A 23379-nucleotide genomic window follows, 5' to 3' on the forward strand; every position below is an offset into this window, starting at 1 on the left:
GTAAATAAAACTGCTGAAACTGGAAAATTAGTCTGTCAGTATAGTGAATGGAATTATTTATGTGCAGAACCCTTTTGGAGAGCTTAGCTTCTGCTGATTCTCAGTGATAAAAGACACTCCCTCTGTATGTTTCTAATTGTCTGCTTATTAAAATAAAAAAAAGGAAAATTCTGAGGACAAGTTTTCTAGTATTATATCCCACTTTCTTTACTCTGAAAATAAAGACTAATGTCCCATTCAAAAGGGGACTAGATCATTAAATACAGTAACCTGAGTAACTCTGGTCTAGCTTTTGGTGGGGGTTTGGACAGCCAGACAGATGACTTCTAGAAGTACCCTTCCACCCCAAGTTATTCTATGGTTTTAATACATACACACAGATACATGTATATACAAATGCACATGCACTTTTCTGTAGGTGTATACACACAAGCAGAAACACTCATATTTTTTCTGCAACTGCTGGTCTCCGCATGCTGTTCTTCTGGCTGACACCAAGAGCTACCTCTTTCAGATCAATGTTGTTGCAGTTTAAAAGCAGTTATTTAGGGGAAAAATGTAGCAAAGAAAATAGCCCAACAGATACAAAATTCTTTTACTAGTTGGACCCCTAAATACAGCTCTCTGCTAGAGCACTGAATTCGACCAACAAAGCTAGGAGCAGCAAGTGAAACAGAAGTTTTAGTTCCCAAAGAGAAAGTAATTTTAATAATTTCCAAGGGTAAAAGAAGTTCAGCTACTCTATCTGCTTCTATGCTTACTGACCTATAAAATATAACTCATAGCTGCATTTTACTATACTGCTCTGTGAAAGATTCATATAAACCACGGGAAAATGCAAAACCTTGGATCTACCTATACCATACATTGGGGGGTGGGGAGGGAAACAGTTAAAAGGCACATTTGAACAGTGAAAACAATGTGCTTTCCTCCAACTTTTCCAATATACTCAAAAACTGAATGATTATGACAAAGCAAAAATTATTCCAATAATCAAGTGCAAATGAAAGAATTGGATGGCTTGATAAACTCACTTCCATTTCCTTCCCTGGAGAAAGATGACTAAGATTGACTGATCCACATGAATTATGAAACATTTTCACAGGACATTTAGCTTCATTTTGTACTAATTCCTGATACTGGTTCACCACTCTGAAACAAACAGTAAGGACAAAGAGATTAACAACTTTGAACTTCAAAGTAGATACATATATGTAAACATGTAATTGTGCATGTTACCCAGTCATATGTTACATATTTTACACGTAAGTGTACATATAGAGAGACGCACACATATAAAATATATGTATATATCTTTCCACTTTATGTTCCTGGGCACTTTTCTTAGATTTAATCTGTTTCAAGTTTTCTTTTAATCACTGTCTCTTCCTGACTACTGTAGTTGGAGGAATATGTAAAACAGAACAGTTCCCAAAAGCAACTGCAGTTCTTTGGGATGTTAGTCAATAGGGATCCCATTCCCTTTACAAGGGTTGAGTATCTTTTATAAAGCTGTGTCCTCTCCACTTATGCTCCCTGTGGAACAGTCAACCCTCCTTTAACTTGAGGCCTGTCAGATGAGGACTCTGAAAGCAAGGGCTAAATTGAGAGGTCCACATTGAATGTACATCCAAGAACCAGTTATCTCAGCAGAAGTGATCACTCTTCTTTGAGCACCAGGGCAACCAGGTCTTATTCTACCAGACTAATAAGTAGTGATGCATCCAGGAATTTAATGCATAAATAGCATCAGGCAAACAAGTTTAAAATACTGTTCTACCAAATCAAATACTACATCTCTATTAATCTGAAAGAACCATGCGGAGGGAATACTGTTTCACAAACATGAGCAGAATACACAAAACGACCTTAAGTACTTGAAAGATCAAGCTGAAGACCTGTCATCACTTATGCTCTGGCAGATTGAACCTCAGTGACAGATCGCAAGAATGTTCCATTAGCTTATACCTAAATACTATGAACTACACTTTGTTTTGGTATAGCACTGATTCAAGTATCTGTCATGCGACGAATACAGGCATAAGCAAGGGCCCAAGACATACAGCAGAGGAAAGGCTGCAGCGTACATTTTTCAGCAATTTGATTTTAGACTGCCTTAACGTGGTGTCAGAGTAATAAAACACTGTGTGCTCAAAAAGGTGGTCCTGCCTCCTTCTTCCTCTGTTGTTTCTTCTTGTCCTAGTCCCTGAAACCCACTGTTTATCCTGACAGAAGGATCTGTGCAATCCAGTAACAAACATGATTAGGAGATAAACCCCAGTTAAAACTAAACTGCTGTATTATTTAGTTTTCAGACAATCAATCCCCCAATTCAGCTTTCAGCACAAACAGCAAAAGTCTTTATTAGCACAAAGGAGGAAGGAGAAAATATAAGCAGAGTTTCTTTATCAAAACTATCTATTAAAATGAACATTATTATTGATTTTTGAGCAAATCAAGGACTCCCTGCCAGGCACATAAATGGGGGGAGGGGGGTGTGTGTGTGGAATAGAGATTGCTTTTTCAAGGTTCTGTGCTCATATGCACAAATGCAGGTATCTATGTGATGCATGAATATCCAAGGAACGACTTACTTTGCTGCTTGTTATCTGGTAGTTGCTACTTCTAATCATTCTATAGCTAATATATACTGGAAAACTGTTTTGTTACTTGCTTCTCTAAGAAAGATGAATCACAGCATGCACAACACACAAAAATAAGCTGTATATGTCTTAAGTCCTAGATTACACTTAAAAGTTCATAGAATCATAGAACAGTTAGGGTTGGAAAGGACCTTAAGATCATCAAGTTCCAACCCCCCTGCCATGGGCAGGGACACCTCGCACTAAACCATATCACCCAAGGCCTCATCCAACCTGAATTAACCACTTCCACGAATTCTAATTTACCATACAAAATGTCAAGCTGAAATTCCTGCTAAGCACTCTCAGAATTTTATTATTACCTGTGTAATCAGGAATAATTGTGAAAATTGCTAACAACATGCTTGAAATTTAGGTATAAGCTGTATTCACATATTTGCTTTTTCTCTTTTTTTCCTTGCTTGCTAAATACAGAAACTGCATGCTATATTCTTACGATGATTAATTCCTCTTATTTCCTTCATCTGCTCTGCATCTGTTTCCATAACCATAACATTAGCAGTCATAATGGCTAGAAAGAACAAAATCAATTATTTGGCATCAAGCCATATGGTTATACATACTATATTGACTAACCTTTCAGCATCAGTCTTGGAACCAATAAGGAACCTGAAACGTAAAATATAAAATACATTTTCAGTCATGAATTGGATTAAAAGAATATGTTTTTATAACCACAAGACTTCAAACAAATGTCAGTGCTGCTCTTCTTTCAGACCTGCTTAAAATAGGAGATACTGTATCCATTTAATGGACTGGGTTATTATTTAGTACTTGAATTACAAATGCGGCTTCATAGTTACATATACAGCATACACACAGTCTCCTCTAAGCGTAAATTATTTACAAAAGGTAGAAAATGGAAGTTTAGCATTTTATACTTTAAATAAAGGAAGTAATTGTAAAAAGTACAAGGGAAAATTTACGTATAAATAAACATACCAACAGGCTCGAGCTGAAACATGAGTGTCCTGCATGTCAAAAACAGCTTGACTTGTAACATTCTAACAAACATTTAATTTCCATTGCTTGACTTCACTTAATCCAGGTTTGATTCCTCATGATTTGCCAGAACTCCTAAATCAGCTTTTCCCTTTTGTATAACACTTACGGCTTGCAAACTTACTACTTTAGTGATTTGGTTTTTTTCTAAACACAGACCTTCTATCTCAAAAAAAAAAAAAAACCAAAACACCAAAATCCACTTTATTTTATAGTAGAACAACAAAAACATATTCTGAACCTTCCACTTTACATGACACAGTTTGCTACTGAAGAAATACCCAAATTTTAATGAACTTCAATTGGCAATCACAGAATTGTTAGGGTTGAAAGGGATCTCTGGAGATCACCTAGTCCAAACACGAAATGTCTTAAAAATAATGGACTAGAGCAGTGATTTCCAAAAAAACCTGAAGCATTTAACACCTACAAATCCTTTTAATTCCCAACCTTATTATACAATTATAAGCTAGCACTACTGTTCCAGGAACATCAATACTAAGTATGTGTGCTTCTTTTGGCTGGGAGAAAACTTTCTTCACACTAGCTGGTACAGGGTAAGGTTCCCAATTTGTGCAGAAAAGTGTTGCTAATTCAAGGATATTTTAGTTACTGCTGAGCAGGGCTTACACAGTCAAGGCCTTTTCTGCACCTCAACCCACCAGTGAGTCGCCATGGGGTACACATGAAGCTGGGATGGGACACAGCCAGGACAGCTGACCCCAACTGACAAAAAGGGTATAGGGCATACTATATGGCATCATTCTCAGCATATAAAGCTGGGAAAAGAAGGAAGCGAGGGACCTTTAGAGTTACAGCATTTTGTTTTCCCAAGTAACTGTTACGCATGATGAAGCCCATCTTTCCTGGAGAAACCCAACGTCCTGGTTTCAGCTGGGGTAGTTAATTTTCTTCCTAGTAGCTGGCACAGTGCTGTGTTTTGGTTTCAGTCTGAGAACAATGCTGATAACCCACCAATGTTTTAGTTGTTGCTAAGTAGCGCTTACTCTGATCAAGGACATTTCAGTCTCTCGTACTCCAACAGTGAGGAGGAGCACAAGAAGCCGGGAGGAAGCAGAGACGGGATATCTGACCCAAACTAGCCAAAGAGATGTTCCACATCACAGCAGGTCCTGCCCAGTATATAAACTGGGAGGAGTCACCCAGAAGGAATTGATTGCTGCTCAGATCAGACTAGGTATGAGTCGGCACGTGGTGAGCAGTTTTATTGTGCATCACTGCCGTTTGGTATTACATTTGTTGTTTCCTCTCTCACTCTTTTCACTATTTCCCTTTTTATTATTATTATTAGCCTTATTATTATAATTTATTTTAATTATTAAACTGTTCTTGTCTCAACCTACAGGTTTTACGTCCCCCCAGTTCTCCTCCCCACCTCACTGAGGATGGGGAGTGAACGTGTGACTGCATAGCACTTAGGTGCCAGCTGGGGTTAAACCACCAAAGCCAATCACCTGCCTGCAGGTAGGAAGTTGTGAAAACATTCCTTGCTTTGCTTGTGCATGCAGCTTTTGCTTTACCTATTAAACTGTCTACCTCAAACCATGGGTTTTCTCACTTTTACCTTTCCAATTCTCTCCCTACTGCCAGGGTGGGGGGATTGCGAGGCTGGGGAGACAGATGGTGGTGGAGTGAGCACGCAGCTGTGCGGTGCTTAGTTGCCAGCTGGGGTTAAACCACAGGAGTACAGAAACAAACAGTAAATAGCTCAGTCTGGGGAGAAAACATCCTGAGTATTAAGAAGATTTTAAGATTTTTAATAAATAAGACAGGAGAAGAGAACGCTCAGGGGATACCTTATAGCAGCCTTCCAGCAGCTAAAAGGGGCCTACAATAAAGCTGGAGAGGGACTTTTTACAAGAGCCTGGAGCGACAGGAGAAGGGGGAATGGCTTTAAACTGAAGGAGGTAGATTTAGATTAGACATTAGGAAGAAGTTCTTTCCTCTGAGGGTGGTGAGGCACAGGTTGCCCACAGAAGCTATGGCTGCCCTACCCATGGCAGTGCTCAAGACCAGCTTGGACGGGGCTGTGAGCAACCTGGTCTAGTGTAAGGTGTCCCTGGCCATGGCAGAGCGGCTGGAACTAGAGAAGCTTTAAGAATCATTCTATGATTGTGAAAATCAAAACAACTTTTATTACCTAAAAAGCACTCAGGCTTACTGATCTTTCTCTTACTGAAATTAATAGGGCCTATTCTGCTGCAGATTCCTCCATACAAAGAATCTGGTACACACAACAAAAAGAGCCAAGAAGAGAGTATTTTTGTATAACCACAGGCAACAATAGAAGACTCAAAAAAATTCAAAATGATGAAACTTATTAGGAGCTCATGTTTTCCTTCATCCTTTATTTAGCCTAAATTTCTCTGCATAATGGTAAACATAATATAATCACGTCTTATGTTTTTGCAGCATCAGACTAATTTTGACAACAATCAAATTTATGAGTAACACTAAAAAGAGTGCTAACAACGTCTCACAGTGTCTCTACAATTTGAGTGAGTTGTTTTTTTTGTTGATGATGTTGGGCTTTTTTATTTGGTTTTGTTTTTTTAAATATATTATTAATGTAAAAACATATGCAGATTTAACATAAAAGTACATTTAAGACATGACAGTTGCTTGAATATAGTTTTTGTTTTGTTTTGGTTTTGTTCATTAGATGAATTTTTCAAACAAAACTCTTCGATTTCTAGCTCTGGAGTATTTTTGTGACTGCAAATGAGAAATAATGCTTGTCTTCCTTCATCTACCAGATCACAGCACAGTTTAAAAGAACATGTAACTTACTGTGATGGAGTTAATAGGTTGTCATTTTCCTCATCACCTTTGAGTGTCTGAATTTTACCATAGTACAAAGGATTTCCAAGAGACTGAAAAATGGTCAGTTTTGTTTTTTGAAGCTGATTACCAACTTCACATTCAAACACATAATCATCTTTTATTTCCTAAAAAGACAGAATAACCAGGTAAGTCTTATGCAAGTAATAACAGAAAAAGACAGTAAAATATGCCAGTTCTATACAATACAGTAAGAAGCATTCTATAGGAAAGTAACACTTTGTAAGAAAGGGTGCATTATACCAAATGTAAGTGATTTCAGAAAAAAGCTGAAGGGATGAGAAGAGTTTAACTTCTCTTACAAATACCAAACTATTGCAAAAACAAGGCAGACTGAGTAAACATATACAGAAACAGTTTTATATAAATTATGAGGATGCAAAAAAAATTTCCAAGTAAAATGTTGAATATTAAGGTCTATGGGAACATACTACTTTTTGCCAATATGAATCTACAAAGGCATCATGATGTTAATAAAGATAGTATCTTGCCTCTGAAACAGCAAAGAATTAATTTATGACTAACTATATTACATGACTACTTCTTACCAAATCATATATTTTATGCAAAAAATCTTAAGGTTCAACTTAAATACTGCAGAAAGTTTTTAAGAGGTATTTAATATTACTTAATCTTTACAAATGTAACATTTTGATTTTAACTGAAGCTCTTTTCCATCAGTCTTTGAGTATCTGAGTAATTTTTGGATCAGAGTTCTGTTTTCCGTAAATTATTATGCTTTCTTTACTATGCAGCAACAGAACGTTACTTGAAAGATTGAAGTTGCTTTTCCTTGTATTTCTGGAAAACCTGAGGAAATTAAAAGACCAATCACATGCAAATTGCGCTGTACGAGGTTACAAGTATCTATAATAATCTTTCTATGTCTATATAACTCATGGATGATTATATTGGTGGAGGGAAGATTATTACCTCATTACACTGACTTTGCTGAAATAGGAGGCATTTTAACTAGAGACAGAGAAATCTGGCCAAGGGCCTGAACTACTCACATGTGCTGGCCAGACGGTTGGTTGCGAGTCATCAGGCTTGATAGACTTTTCCACTTTGGCGTACTTCTCCACCTTAAAGAAAATCAAGATAACAGAAAAGAAAGATCAATAGTTTTATTGGGCCAGAATCAAACCAGCACAGCTTTTTGTTTTTAACAGTGGCTGACGTAATATTCTTAAAAAGTGAGTGCAAGAAACAGGCTAGGAGAGCTTGACACTTTGTACAGCATCCCCTCTTTGTCTTGTGCATTCAAAAAAAAGTAAACTGTGGAACCTTCAGGACTTCACATTTATCTTGTTACGCCACATTTGCTATGTTAAACTTAATGAAAGTGTGAAACATGGCTTAAGACTACAGATTTAAATCACTGCCTGCAATGTGTAATGGTGTATTTGTTTTGCATGGTTTGTTCACACTGTTTATCCCGTGCAAACTATCACATTACAATCGCAATGTATTCCAATGTGGTTTAGCTTGTGTTTAGACCTCAGAGTACAGAAAAATTATTTAAAATCTTAAAGTCATTTCTATTTTTTAAAGGTCATTATTTGACACTGGATACTCTTTAGTCACTTCTTCACATAATACAATTGCTATTATATTAGCATTATAATAGTGCTATTATAATAGCATGCTTCACATAATTCAATACAATTGCTATTAACTGCTAATGGTAACAACTGGACTTACATCCACTTCAGAAGGCGCAGTCAAGTAGCAAGGGTTCTGTTTCCACATATCTACACACTGGAAGATGAAAAAGCTGTATTAAGTGTTTTAAATAAACAGCTAGAAGTACTCCCACCAATGTCTCAGAACACTTACATTTCCAGCTTTAGAAATTTTGAGGTCATACTGCTGGGCTCCTTTCCTCTCCTTTCTCTTCTGCAAGTAGTCAAGTAGCCGGAGCTGAGGTGGAGTTGAATAGTGAGCTACTTCCTGCTGTCTGTTCAGAGATGACCTTGAGTACCTCTTGAAGCACCTATGGTAAAATGACAGATAAGCTTGTAAAACCATCAAAATTAAATTCCCCACAGCCTGTGTACAAACAAAAATATGCAGGGAAATGGTACTTATACTGTTTGAAATATTAATTTCAAAATGTTATACTGGATTACATTGTATGACTCAAACTCTTGATTTTAATTTTTTTAAGAACACTAGCATACTGTTCATGTGTTTGAGCACTAAGAATAAGGTTATTTTTTAAATGCGCAATTGAAGTACACTGTCAAAATGAGTTAACTCACTGAAGCTGTCAAGCTTAAAATATTTGTATATTTTCACAGGTTTCTACTTATGTAACTGTAAGGTTATAAACACAGTAACTACCCTCCATTCTTTGTTTCATGCCAAACCCACTGGTACATTAATGCTGTTCTGGACATTCATTTAACACCTTTGGCTGTTATTCTAGTGGAATGTTTGTTGATCACCAAGCTCTAATTTTAAAGACATCTTCATCAATGTAATTATTTAACTTTTTTAGGCATTACCATTGGTTGCATGTTAATACAGCAATTCAATGCAACTCTAGTTTTAATTATTTCAGTAATTCTGACAGACCATTTTAATTCTAGAGACTGAAAGCAACTCTTGGTAGAACAAATGTGAACCATTTCAAGCTTTTGTTGAAAAAAGTGACCAACCATGCACAAACGTGAAAATATTTCAGTGTTTTACATACAGGAAATTCCACATTACATTTAATTTTCCAAGATTCTCGTATGCCTACACTTCTGTTTAGCCTGAATATCAAGCATATAAATAATTTCCTTGATTTCCACTTTTAGGGTTAAACCTGCACGTAGCTTTTAACAAATCAGAGACTAATATACAACATATTCATTTATATATTTTAGGTTACTGAGCTGCCATCTGACTCAGTTTACATCTGATTTACATAAAAGGGACAAAATCAAAACTGCAATATAAGGTATTACATTATGAAAATTATACACACATTCTTTTGATATGCAAAAATAAGCATATTACATTATCTACTACTAACTGAAATAGTACAATGCAGAGCACTTAAAAATAAGACATAATTTCGTGACTGTTCCTCATATTCCTAATATTAGATATTGCACATGAGCAGCAAACTTTTCACACAAAGCATTACTTCTATTTTTCTTTGAAAGACTCCGTAAAATTGCAAAGAAAGTCTCTACACGCTTTGCACTGAAAACTACCGTTTCATGGGGCGAGTATTCATCTTCTGCTTGTTGTACAGGAGTCTGTTTGTAGTACAGGTCACTGCTATTGAAGGATCAAGACACAAAGGCTCTGCCGTAGCCAAAATAAGCTGGCTTTCAAGTAGGAGTTTGTCCTCCTGTAATATATATGCCTATTAATAAATGTAAAAAATATGAAGACTTTTACACTAATTAAGATGATATCTACCTATGCGCACATAATTTTAGAGATGTTAAAAAAAATGATGGGTTGATAGTCAACAAAAGAAAATAAACAGTCAACAAAATAAAATAAACAGTCAACAGTTAAGAATCACTAACCATTATTAGGAGTTACAGAGCTTTGGGTGAGGTTTCCAATAGGAAAATAAATTATTTTCAAAAGTAGGGGGCATGCTCTGTTTGTTTGTTTTAAACACAGCACTAGTGGCAATGAAATCCATTATCTGGCAGTGATTTATATTGATGGACTGACAATCAGTCATAAAGAGGATCTACCTGGGACTTCAGATTACAATTTGAAATAGAATTGAGCATGGCTGTGGCTCTGAAATACAAATGAGCACATTGAGTACACCATGCTATCCAGCATTTAACTAGAACTGTACAACTGTAGTTAGAATTCTCTTTATTGTAACAGTATCAATAGTAAAATGCTAAAGGAGCAACTGTGTCATTAGACACCAACTGCTCTTCTGGGGCTGATTGCTGAAGATGACGTAAGTAAGGCAAACTTGTTAGAGTAATTCCAATAATTTTTGGTAATGCAGAATGACAGTAAGCTCCGATTCTACAGAGCTTTCAGCAAATCCTTTTTGTTTTCTATGGCATCTTCTGGGAAGATGCTACTAGCAAGTTAATTTGGCATGTCTCTGGATCATGTACCATGCACCATTATGCACATCACTGACAGTCTGAATGAGTTAAAAAAATATATATAACCAGTTTTGCAATAACTGCTAACCCACCTGTGTCCATTTGTGGTTGTCACTTGTTATAGAATGCACGTCACAAACTAAAGTCTGAGGAAGAAGACATAATGGAAATTAGCTTTCAACTAAATAATAAGTTTCCTAACATATGTTCAATAGCAGTTCATACCCAGTCTAGGCACTACTGTAACACTTAGGAACGACTTAAAAACGTTTCTTACCTGCATTGTAGGACGCAAAAGAATGTGCTTGCTTTGGTATGTTGGAGATTTCATGTTACCAGACTGCCTATAGTCACGTATTTCTGCTATGACACATCCACAGTGAAAAATATTAACCTAGTTGAAACAAAAAAACAACTTGTAAACAAAAATATTTATCAATCTGCCTCAGCCCTTGCCTCCAAAAAAAGAAGTTTGATTTTATCATATAAAATTCAGTAATACTATGAATAAAACTAATGACTAATCTTGTCACACCAGTGGTCTTTACATACCTCGACATACCCAAAATACAAACTTCAAATGTAGTTTTTTCATATGCAAGTGATGTAGTTTTAAGAAATCCCCATGCCAAGTATATCATAACGACAAAGAACAAAAGACATTTTGCTAGAGCATAGAGTTGAAGTTGCTTGGCAGCCCTAACCAAAGCAATCTCTCTTATATACCTTCCTCCCCAGTGTCTTTTTTTTTTTTTTGCTATATATATCAATAAAATATTTATTTGTGCATTAAATATTACAGTTCCAAATGAACAATTGGTTTATGTGTGGTTGGAACCGCATATGTGAAGCATTCAAAAAAAAGAAACAAAAAAAAAAGGAAGAAAAAAAATCAAAAATAAATTTTTTGAAAGCAAAACTTTCAAACCTGAGATTTTTCTAAAAGATCAACCAAAATAGGTGGTAGCTCCTCTGCATCCAAATATTCAAGCAGCTCTCCTTCCTCATAAGGCAGCCGGATGGTCTCAGAATCTGAATTGAAACAAAACATACTGCTTTTCTTTTGCCTTTCAAGTTCAGACAACAGTGTGAAATATAAAAGAAGCCTGCCACAGGAAAAAGCAGGGCCAGTGGAAGCCTACTGAAACAGGCAATTTTTTTGCAGAGTATTAATTTTTACATCTATTTCTGGAATAAACAATATGACAGAAGAACATGAAGCAAGAGTAGCTTGGATAAGCAACTGAGGACGCTAAGAGGAAATAAGAGAATGGAAGGATACCAAAATGACCCATATGTACTGATTTATGTTGCACCATCAGAGGCCGTTCCTGGGCACTTCACAGCTTTATGTAAATTTTTAGTTCAACTACTGATATTTTTTTGTTGTTTTGGGGATTACGCTACATGTAAAACAGTTACATGTAAGCAATAACACATTCTAAGTATTTATAGAGCATACTGAGTATTTTTAAAAACTGAACAGCAAAAATATTACCTGAACCATTTTTTCCCCTGAGCATAAGTGAATAACCCTCATTTCCCGGATAGAGGTTCACTACCAGGCATGACAACGTCTCCTGCATAACCAGCTTCTCAAGTAAATTCACACTTCGCCTCAGCTTCTGCTTTAGAAGTAAACATTGCTCATGAACATAATACTATCAAGTGATCAGTAGAAATAAAAACAATTGCTAGAATATGAGTACTATTTAGATTAATGATGAAGTATATACCTAAACAACCCCAGTTAAATTTAATTGGACTGTATTCAGCAGAGTATATACATTGTGTATTATTATACATACTTATACAGAGACTTTTTTAAAAACCTATTCATTTAAATTACCCCCCTTGAATTGTAAGTCCAGAGACACAGTTAACAAAAGTAACCCTATGTTACAATGTTGTCAATCTACAGTGCACTATCATTTCTATGAGCATCATGTATACATTTACACATTGTTTTATAAAAGCAACAAAATACTTAGCACTTTCAAATACTCCTAACAGAAGGAGGTATTTCTTTCTAGCATTAAAATATTGAACTACAGTATTTGGAAGCTTTCTTAATTGACTTGGCTTGTCTGTATTCGCTGAAATCTGACCCAGCAGCTGCAGACTATTTCTTTATTTAACTGTATGAACCATCTTTTCCAGGTAAACAGTGGTTTTTCGTAATTAATTATTATGTTTCAAAGACCCCATATACATCCTACTAATTTAAACATTTATAATTTAAACCAATGAATTCTAAATCTCAGAGTTTTACACTTTCTGATTGGAGGCTAGATTTCATAGCCGAATACAAGGTCTGGGTGAAGCCATTCACTGCAAGTTAACCCCAGTGTGCTACTAAGGCTGCCCAGCTACTCACTTCACACACACTCAACCAAGTAGTACTGGGCTGTTTCTTTTTGATCAGATCTGTCTTTCCAGGGATACCGAGAAGATAGCAGGCAGAATCATTACTTATAAGGGAACCAACTAAGAAAAACATACTGAAAACAAAACCCCCAATCCCACAGCAATATAATCTAACACATCATTTTAACAGATATGCAGAGGACAAAAAGGAAGAAAATCTTTTCCATCTCCTGCTATGCAGTTTTGGAACCACTGCCGCAAGTTAACTCTTCCCCATACACCATAAATGACGGTGACTACATCTTATTGGCTTTTACAGTTTAGAAGTGACAGACATTAACACAAAGAAAAGGACGAAGTAGCACATAAATCTTTGAGAACTAATGGGGAAAGAACTGTAGGAGGAGGAGTGATGGGGGAAAACACATCATGGCAGCAACCAAGACTGCTCAGGAAAGCAAATTCTTCATACAAGACTCTGCAGATGCAGCCTGTTATGCAAAACCTTCTTCAGTTAAAATTCCTACTAACCACCCCCCAGTCTACCCCAAACCAGGAGACTGCACATGCCCTGCTTCAATTTTCATACACATCGCTGAGTAGGTGATGCAACTATTGGGCTTTTACTGAGACACAGTATGAAGCAGCCTGAGGTACAGTAAAAGCTATCTGAGAAGAAAGGCAATACTCAACTACTCTGACATCTTTTCTCTTAATAATTTAGATATTGTCATCTTTTAATGATGAAAAGCTTTTGTATTTTTCCCCAATGTTGGACAGATTAATACTTTCATATTTAGTTATGCAATGGCATTAGGAAGAAAAGAATACAAGAATTCGGGAAGAATTGACTTAAAAAAGGATCATCAGGTTACAAAGGAGAAGAACAAACTAATTATTTATAGTAAAGTTTGACTTAAAAATAAAAAAGGGAAGCTATCTGTTACTCCTCCATCTTTGGCTATGAGAAAAATGCAAATTTTACCTACTCCTTCAATGGTACACTGCTGTTAAAATTATGATTTTATCATGACTGCTTTTGTTGTCCCTCACTGTAGCACCTTCAATTGATTTTCTCACTTTATGACTGAAGAGTTGGTCAAAACCCTTTAAATAAACAGATCACCTTCATAAAAAATAATAATAAAAAAAAATAATCTCTTGTAGCGATTTACTGTATCTCTGGGGAGTAGAAACCTAAAACAAGTACCCTGAGTTCTTCCTTTGACTTCCTTGCAGCACCATTTTATGCATAGAAGATGCACCTTAGAAGGTAAAATTTTGTCACAACTTCAACAGAACTATTTAGAAATTAAATTAATGAACAATGCAAAACATTGCAAGAACAAAGCACTGTTCTTTCAGGAAGCAGAAAAAGCGAAGTAGAATCTTGCATATATTGACTGAAAAATAAAACCCAACTCGAAGCATAATTTTTCATTACAAAATAGAAGGAATAACCTGAAGCCTAAAGATGTTTGTGACCTAGCTGGACCAAAATTGGGCCCTGAGAGAGGACTGAAACTCATAACTAATTATACTAAGCTATTGGTTGCCATGCCAATAGAGGCTAGTATTAATGCAGCTCAAAGACAGGGGCCACGAAAAGTCTCTGTAGCGGAGGCAAGAAAACTTTTCAGTTTCGTAAGTAACCCCTAAGGTAAGTTTTTGCAGATCAAACTTTGGGAATACTGTGATCTGAACAAAGTCAATTTGTTTCACCCTAATGAGGTTAGCTTTGCTTTAAAGTGCATTCTTACAGTCAATTGTTTCCTCGCCTTACACATGCAAATTTGCTGTATCTTCTTCAAGAACAGAAAGGTGCATGCAATATAATGCTTTATAGAATATCCCAAATAATCCAACTCTGCATTTCATTCATCACCATTAGAGATTAATCAAAGACAAAAAGAAACACTACCAAAACTAACAAGAAAGGCCCCAGTGTTATCTGGCTCAGCTACCTGTGTACCTCATCTGCTACTTTGCTGTAAAAATGCCTCATTTTTGCACAAGTCCAACATGGAACTCAGCATTCTGAAACTTTCATTACTCAGATGTTTTTCAACTCAGTATGTATTTCAACTGAGAACAGGTGACTTCGCAGTGATATATATATTATATTTTTTTTTTTGTAGCTGAGCTCTTCAGATTTACCTTCCTGACATGTATACTTCCAGCACAAAGACCGACTCTATTTCCACATTCATGTTTAACACTGCTTCCAAAAATCACTGGTTTGATTTTTATGTCTTTCAATTTTTAGGTACAGGAATGCTGTACACTAGAGTCTAAAGGAAACAAATTACTCTAGATAATCAGCCCCCCTCTTGTAGCATGCATGTGCACAAGCAGAAGAGACACTTGGGAAGTAATGAAGCTGGGAAGACTGGACTAACAGACGATGAATAATTAATTAGTACTTTGTGAGTTACTGTGGAAAATCTGATTTTCCCCTATGAACATCAAGAATAGTCATGCTAAGCAATTGATTCTGAAACACTGATGCTGACAACACCACACAAGGCATTGACTCTGGCCCTCAACTTGACCGCAACTGACTTTAGCGACACAGCATTAAACCAGAACAGGTCACCCAAGCCAGTGCAGGCCTTACTATTCATATTATATCACCCATTTTGGATTGGATCTCCCTCCATTCTAGACCATTCTTTTGAAATTCTCTCTTTTCATATAAACATTTCAAGAGCATGATTTCTACAATCCTCTGCCAGCATTCACCTTTATTAACTTTAAAAGCAGATTTAGGGTTACCAGGTAGTCATCGGACCATCCACCACTTTGCTTTCATTTAAAACTTAACAAAGATGATATTAAATTACACAGCTTAGTCCACAAAAGTCGTAATAATTGTTTCTCTTGTAGTCTTAGCTTTAGGTAACTACTACAGTAACCAGAGTTTATTCTTTCTTTAACAAAGGAATTAAGGGAAATAAAGTATTTTCTAAACTTGTCTGTTTAGACAGCAATAAAAAGCCGCTTAGCAATTTCCACTTACCTTTATCTCAGGCTCTTTTTCACATTCTTCTGTATATAAATCATAGAGCTTTTGAAATACAGATTTTCTGAAATAAAAAATACAGTAAATAAATTAATTCTGAAATAAAAAATAACCTTAAAAAGTAACCAAAATTAAGCCAAAGAAATGTTATTTAAAAACTAAATAGTGAAACTCTTACTACCTTCCACTAGATAAATATTTTCTTTTGGGAGGTCTCTGACGGGCACTTTCAATGATATACTAGAAGAAAAAAAAAAAAAAAACCACCACGTATTATAAAGAAATTATTAGTAGGTACGATGCAAATTTAGATCAGACAGCATTCTATGTATACAGAAGGTAATTACCTGATATGGTACACAACTGTTTCAAATGAGTACTAAACATGATCTGATGTATGTTATAGTTACCAAGAAGGACACAGCTCAGTTTAGCTGTGAAACACAATGGTTCATGGCTACAACATAGGCTGCACAAAAAGTCTTCATTTTACGTTCATGGTTTGTAATTACAGTAGTAAACAACACTACTATAGTTAACGTGGTAGCATACTGAAGTTAACATGCTAAGATACAATCAAATTTATGTGTACTAGCTCAACAACATTTCCAAATCAAGTACTCCTCAACAAAACCAATTTTGAGAAGTTTAATTTTCCCCTTCTGTCTTGCACTTATGATAGTTTTCTCTATAGAGTCACGTATTATAAATACAACCCATATACATTAAATACTCAAATTAAAAAAGACAGATATCCTACATTAAACATAGATTACATTCTAACAAAGTTTTTCCAAATCTGTTGTTTGTCTGAAATATTCTGGCTAACAGCATAGTTCAGAATTTCAGTGAAGAGAGATTCTCCCATAGAAATAATGTATTTCACACAACAGCATTCAAGATAAACATTGTATCAGATGGCAGCATGAAAGAACACAGATGTGAAGGCAGTTGCCTCTTTATTCTAAATACCCTACACTTAAAAACACAAACAGGATTTTGCTATATGTTTCTGCCAGCTGTCTCTGTACAGCTCTTCATATTTCACAGACCACAGATTTGCTTGCGTGAAAGGATAAAACTGAAGTCCTGCGTAGCCTATCGTCATTGTACCAGATGTTCTCTGTACAACAGGTAGGAAACAAATATATGACACAGGAATTTCAGTGAGAATTTTGCAAAACCAGTGTTATATGTATCGGTGATTATTTATAAACAATATATTTACTTAACATTCTCCTCCACTGCTTTTCTGAATAAATATAAAAATGCAATAGTTATTTTTAACTGTGAGACTAATATATTATGTGCAAATAAATAACTGAGTTATTCCTTACCTCTGCACGATCCAATGCCAGTTCTAAAGCTTGTTGCTGCAATAATTACAAAGGATTTTCTGAGAAATCGTATTAACTGTTTGAACACCCTTATACATAAAAAACAGCACAAAACCTCTATTACTACTGATATATATTTATAGTTAAGAAGATGGGATCAACCATTGTTTGCCATATACTAAACTTAGCAGCTGATATCATGTAACTGCATCAACAGTAATTAATCCCACTACCAAGTGCCTACATTTGCAGGCTTTTGGCTAAATTATGAAGCCTTAGAACAATGAAAAGTCTTGATTAAACTCCAGGTAAGTCAAGAGAAGCAATGCATTCACTTCAGTGGCAGGTGGATAAAGTCCTTAAGAACGTATTTGTGACAAGCACTAATAATAGTAAAAATCCCTGTTACTGAAAAAAACCTTACACATTAATCCCCACAGCCAGAACCTTTTAAATAAGCTACACTACTAAAAAAAAAAAAAAAAGCAGAAGTGTTTTGGAAAATCCTCCACTCTTCAGTAAAGCTTAGAAATGTTTCTAATAGGTACTTCTTCCACACACACATATATATGTATCTATCTATCTATCTATCTATATATACAGATATATTTGTGTTTGCTCACTGTGACCCATGCCTATCAGTTGTGCATGAAAGCAGACACCTTTACTTGAACCTCAAGGAACAGAAGGCATTTGAGCCATCTCCAATACATGGTAGTAGCAGTTACTTCATACATTAGAACAGAATTCAGGGGAGGAAAAATACTACAGTAACAACAAAAAAATACACAGTAAATAAACTCAGGCCTTCTACCATTCCCCTGTAGTGTCTCCAACACAAAATTTCTTACCTATTCTTAAAAAAAAATACATTAATAATTAAAGCACTTAACAACATGCTATTGGTCATTAGAACCTTCCACTACAGAATGTTTAAATTTCAAAGTGTCTTGGCATATATATGAAAATGTCACTCATGCTTTCTATATGTCTAGTTGATTTCAGACATTCAATTCACTGAATCCTTGACATTAGGTGAATATGTATGGTAATATTATAACCCGTGAATAGAATAATTTCTATGTGGAGGTAGGATTTATACATACCCAAATGTTTAACATCAGTCCTAACTGAAAATATACCACTAACTCAGAACTGACAAGCAAAAAATTTTTTTTGTTTAGAAAATGCTGAACATTTACAGCTTTCTCCTCATCAGCCAGATAGCTAGCAGACTAGATCTGAAAATACATTTTCTGAATCACAACTTACCATTGTAGCTGAAGCCAGGTGATCAAATGGCAAAAACGTACTTAAGAAGTTTGGTACAGCAGACAAAGAATCATACCTTATGGTCACACTTGGGGTACTGAAAAGAAAAAGTAAAAATCAAGGAGATAATCACTAAGAAACTAAATAAGCATTGTATTTAAATACAACATTTGCAGTGGTTAATTGTACTTAAATCTCACTTGCACAGTATCCTTTCCTCCAAAAGGAGAAATAAAGAAGTTCCATTCAGTGCAGGGCCTCTTATTCTAATGACTGCTACTACCTTGCACCATCATTTTACATTAGTGACATTAAACAGTAAAATAAGTATGTAACTGAAATTATATAGCCAAATACTCTTCTCTTTTTGCAGCAGTCAACATACCTCAAATATCACATCCACAGATGCATACAATGATAGAACATTTAACAACCAGCAGCCACAATATTTAGCATGCTGTTAGGTTTCGTACTTTGCTTGCTTGTATAGAGGTATTATTCCATATACACCACCACCTATACTAGCGGTGCCTTCTAGCAGTATTCTGAGATGCTAGTTTCATACTAACTCACAGTAGGCTGTCAATTATGAGCTGAATAAAATTGCACAGCACTAGCACCTTCTTTAGACGTTCTTGCCCTCAGATACTATGTCCCTATGCCATTTCATTTTTAAGTTCAGTTAGACAGTTGTCTGATGAAAAAACAGCTCAAAGCCCAACCTTTAAATCCTGTTCTTCACATCACTTCCAATCAAGAAATGTGAAAATTCAAGTCAATCTTACATTTCACTGCCCCACTATACTTGGAACTGTTCACTCCAGAAATCCCACTATGCATAATTTTAATTTTTAGAAATACTTCTGTTGCAGCCACATTCCACATCAGCCTTGATTTTGGCAAACGCCTTCCTAGAATTTAGACGACATATGTCTGCAACCTGAGACATCGCTGAACCTCAGCTGTTTCAGCGTGGAACAAATTTCAATAGGTTGGGGGGGGGGGGGGAAGTAAAAAACCACCACAGGGAGTAATTTAGAACTCCCCGCAAGCCTCAAACCTGCTGGCTCTTAGCAGATAGCAACGTGGCAGGGAAAAAGAGTCTGCACACAATGGCCCGGAGGGCGACCATCCCCGCCATCCTCCAGGCCAGCTGCTTCCCGAGCCGCCCCTCCGGTCCCCACAGGGCCCAGGCTGAAGCCAAGTCTTGAGAGCGGGAGCCCGAGAGTCTCTAGCACGGCTGCAGGCGAGGCGGAGATGCAGCTGCATGGGTGAGGGGCGGGTAGCCCGATCTGTTCAGGCTCTGCTGTGGCCGCCCCGCCGAGCACCGCCAGGCCGACAGCCAGGCCAACCTCACCTCCGCTGCCTCTACGAGGCGGAGGGCCGCCGGACGGAGCCACGGACAGCAGCCGTCAGACGGGAAGGGCCGGCCCGCGTCAAGACGCAAGTCCGCGCTACAGCTGGGCCGAGCACAAACCAAGCCCGCAGCTCCCGCGGCTAGCCCTGCCCGGCCCAACCCAGCGCAGCGCAGCGCAGTGCAGTGCAGCCCAGCCCACCAGGGCGCAGACAGCCACCGCCACCCGGCCGCCCCTCCCCGACCCGTGATGCCCAACGCCGTTACCTGCCGGTGCTCCACGGAGCCCTGTATCCCGCACAACAACCCCCGCCACCAGCTCATCCACCCCCCCGCGGCGCCCCAAGCCGCACCTGCCCCCCCACTTCCGAGTCGCTCCCGGAAGGGGCGGGAACAGCCGCCATGGTAGCGAGGTGGTACGGGTTGAAGACAGGAAGGGACTCAGGGAGTCTCTGTGGAGTTTGGGGAGGCTCGCTGGCGGCTGGGGCAGCCGCTGGGTGCTGAGGAAGGCCGCGGAATACCTGGTGTGATAAACACATAAATATATTGGTTTTCGCAAGTCATAGGGGTGGTTATGTGGATATAACTGTACGAGTTTACAATAACAGAAACAAAACTCGCTAAAGACACAAGCTTAGACAACAAGTTAAAGTTCAGATCTCTTGATCAAAACGGAGTCACATAGCAAAAGAATTTGTAAAGGTAAAAGAAAGAAAGGGGGGCAGCTTGATATAAGGAAAGCTAGTGCCTGGAAAACGTAGAGTTCAAGTACTTTTTAGCTTAACGCTGTAGAAAGAGAACAGTGTTTATGTTGTAAGTGTGGAATGTAGTGGCCCCACTAAACATGAGTTCACACTAGTCTTCTAAAGTAGTTTTAAAGACCAATGTTTTTGTTGTCTGTGGTGAGATAACAAGATTTAGTGGCCCCAAGATTTAGTGGCCCCAAGATTTAGTTGCTCATCCAAGGGCTTCCTGTGATGTCTTCCTTGGTAGTCAGGACAGAGAGCAATTCACAGCAATGCAGCTCAGTAAACACTCATATAATGGAAAAAACCTGATAAACTTTTTCTTCTGTTGGAAATTTTTTGTTATTTTTTTTAGGAAAACATGATATCATTCTGATGGTAAGAAAACAAACTGGCAAGCTAGCTTTCTGTTACTCCTAAAATACCACCTCCTATTTTTCATTAAAGAGTATAAAAGAAGAAAGTGGAGAAATAAAATAGCCAAGACCAAACCCTATGTCTGCTTCTTAGCTTTCACTGCTTTTTCTGCCCTTTGGTGAGTGCTTGAAAAAGAAAAAAGAAAGAGGGTGTGCAACAGAGCATGCTTTCCCTTTGTTATCAATGAGAGAGCCAATCTCCTTTTTAAAACATAAATTTATAAATTTATTAAATTGAGCAAGCAATAGCAGATAAAAACAGCGCTAGATGCGCCAGGGAGCCCCCGCTCCGCCCAAGACGCGCACGCGGGGTCTTTGGGAGGCTATCCTTTGTATTTTTCGGTTCAAGGCTTCAGCCAATCCCTCTGCTTCTTTTCGCTCGGATGTTGACATGGCTCTTTTCCATTGCTTCCCTTTGGTGCTGGGGTCTCATCGTCAAGAAGTTTCAAGAATTTTCCAGAGATTTCAAGGAACGCCCATTACCAGCCTTATCACAGCCTCCCTCCCTTATATGGTACATATAACAAGATACAACTTCAAACGACCTAAACACCCCCCCCCCCCCCCACCTTAAAGCGGCAACGTCGGGGGAAGTCCGCGGCCGCTCTTAAAGGGGCCGTGCCTCACCGTCTTTTTTCCCCGCCCCTTTCTTTTCCCTCTCATAATCTTGTGTAATAATACAACTGACTTCCCTTTATAACTCACAAAGTACAATAGTTACGAAAAAGGAATATGTTTCCAGTTACATAGAGTTTCTTAGAGTGTAGCAAGCAATATTTCCCTCTAAACCCTTTGATGAACAAACCCCACACATTACACCTTTGAGGCATGAAAAACAAGAAAAAGGAGATTTTTTTCTTTTCTGATTTCAAGATCACTTTTTGGGGAAATTTCTATTAAATCAACCCCCTATTTTTCAGTGTAGTCATTCAAAGCAGTCTGGCTCACCACATTTCATGGCTCAGCCTTCTCAGACCACAAACCATAGATGTCATAATGATGCAAAGGGTTGACCAATGTACAGGGGGGTTAGAGGAATTCGATTGCTTAAGCAAAGGTACTGTCTGTACCTATCATGCCTACTAAGCAGAACAAAGGCACTATTGATAAGGAAAAGCAGACACTTGGTTCTATTGACAAGGAAAAGCAGACACCTGATTCTACTGATAAGCACCTATTAATAGGGAAAAGCAGACCCCTGAATCTGTTAAGGGGGAGAAGCAGATGGTTTATGGCTGGGACCAACCCCTAACGCCATATGTGCGAAGACTGGAAGGTGAAAAGTTCAAGAAGAGGAAGACTCATTTACTTCATCTTGAAGACCGCTACCCACAGGAGGAAGACTCATTTACTTCATCTTGAGACCCCTGCCCATGACCAGAGGGGGTCAAATGTCAAAAATACAGCGGAACGTAATAAATTATATATGCACAGACACAAAGGCAGTCAGTCATATATACACACACATTCATGTGTATATATAATCATTTGTGTATGTATGAATATATGTGTATAAATATATCTCTGCATGTGCATGTATATGTGTGTGTGTGAAGATGTAACGTGGACAAGTCAATGCTTTAAAGCCAAGGAACTACCTGAGAGGTTCTGCTTCAGGAGCGCCTAGATAAGCTTGCTTTGCTGCCTGACTTTTCCGAGGACAACCTGAGATAGGCAGGCAATGTCTTTCTGCCCAGCAACATGACAGAACTAGATGTCCTAGATGGTTTTGCATATTCTCTGAACATCCTGCCTCTTTATGTCCTCTTCCTCCCCTCATCAGAAACAATATGCATTCCTTATTGTATGCAGATGGAATAAATGAGAGCACATGGCCAAATTTAACGGAGTGATAAAGAGTATTGTAATTACTGTGGTTTGAACACTTGCCATTGTCTGTTATGGTCATTCTACCTTCCGCTTCACTTGGCATATATTAGTTGTAAGCATTTTCCTGAAAATCAGTCTTTTCTGCAGATAGTTTGTCATTGGAGCTAACTAGCTAAAAATCACATCTATGACAATAATGCATCTAAGGTCATTAAAGCTGGAGTTACAAAGCGTGTGCATAAATAAAACCTATTTATTTCTTCATAATTCTATTAAAAATATGCAGCAAGAAACACTTGGGAGATTCTGTCCATGTTCTTACCCTCCTGGAAAGATTGTAAGATTTGTGATGATGGTTTTGGGATAGAAAAGATAGAAAATGACTGCTACTGCTGAACCTGGGACACAGGTAAATGTGCG

The 23379-nt window shown here is 37.6% G+C and overlaps 1 protein-coding gene across 8 annotated transcripts in view; it reads right to left on the reverse strand.

The window, feature by feature from the left end:
* The window catches only part of SUPT20H (SPT20 homolog, SAGA complex component), a 31960-nt gene extending 12418 nt beyond the window's left edge, over positions 1–19542 (reverse strand). For 5 of the 8 annotated variants that reach the window (XR_009724210.1, XM_061345570.1, XM_061345561.1 and 2 more), the window contains exons 1-16: positions 19475–19542; positions 18614–18710; positions 17342–17377; positions 16186–16244; positions 16002–16068; positions 12114–12243; positions 11544–11647; positions 10893–11009; positions 10708–10761; positions 9737–9876; positions 8367–8523; positions 8232–8288; positions 7541–7612; positions 6477–6634; positions 3240–3272; positions 1035–1152 (exon numbers count right to left, since the gene is read on the reverse strand). Coding sequence is in view for 7 of the 8 variants with exons in the window: in XM_061345570.1 (XP_061201554.1) it covers positions 1035–1152; positions 3240–3272; positions 6477–6634; positions 7541–7612; positions 8232–8288; positions 8367–8523; positions 9737–9876; positions 10708–10761; positions 10893–11009; positions 11544–11647; positions 12114–12243; positions 16002–16068; positions 16186–16244; positions 17342–17377; positions 18614–18710; positions 19475–19491 (1416 nt within the window). In the remaining variant the exon portion in view is untranslated. The remainder of the gene's footprint in view (positions 1–1034; positions 1153–3239; positions 3273–6476; positions 6635–7540; positions 7613–8231; positions 8289–8366; positions 8524–9736; positions 9877–10707; positions 10762–10892; positions 11010–11543; positions 11648–12113; positions 12244–16001; positions 16069–16185; positions 16245–17341; positions 17378–18613; positions 18711–19474) is intronic. The other 3 variants (XM_061345610.1, XM_061345620.1, XM_061345590.1) reach the window with 1 other exon arrangement.
* Between the last annotated feature and the right edge of the window lie 3837 nt (positions 19543–23379).

Source organism: Neopsephotus bourkii, unplaced genomic scaffold, assembly GCF_033783945.1.
Source record: "Neopsephotus bourkii isolate Nb327-2 ecotype Australia unplaced genomic scaffold, CSIRO-AGI_Nbou_v1 NB_38, whole genome shotgun sequence".
NCBI classification, from domain to species: Eukaryota; Metazoa; Chordata; class Aves; order Psittaciformes; family Psittacidae; genus Neopsephotus; species Neopsephotus bourkii.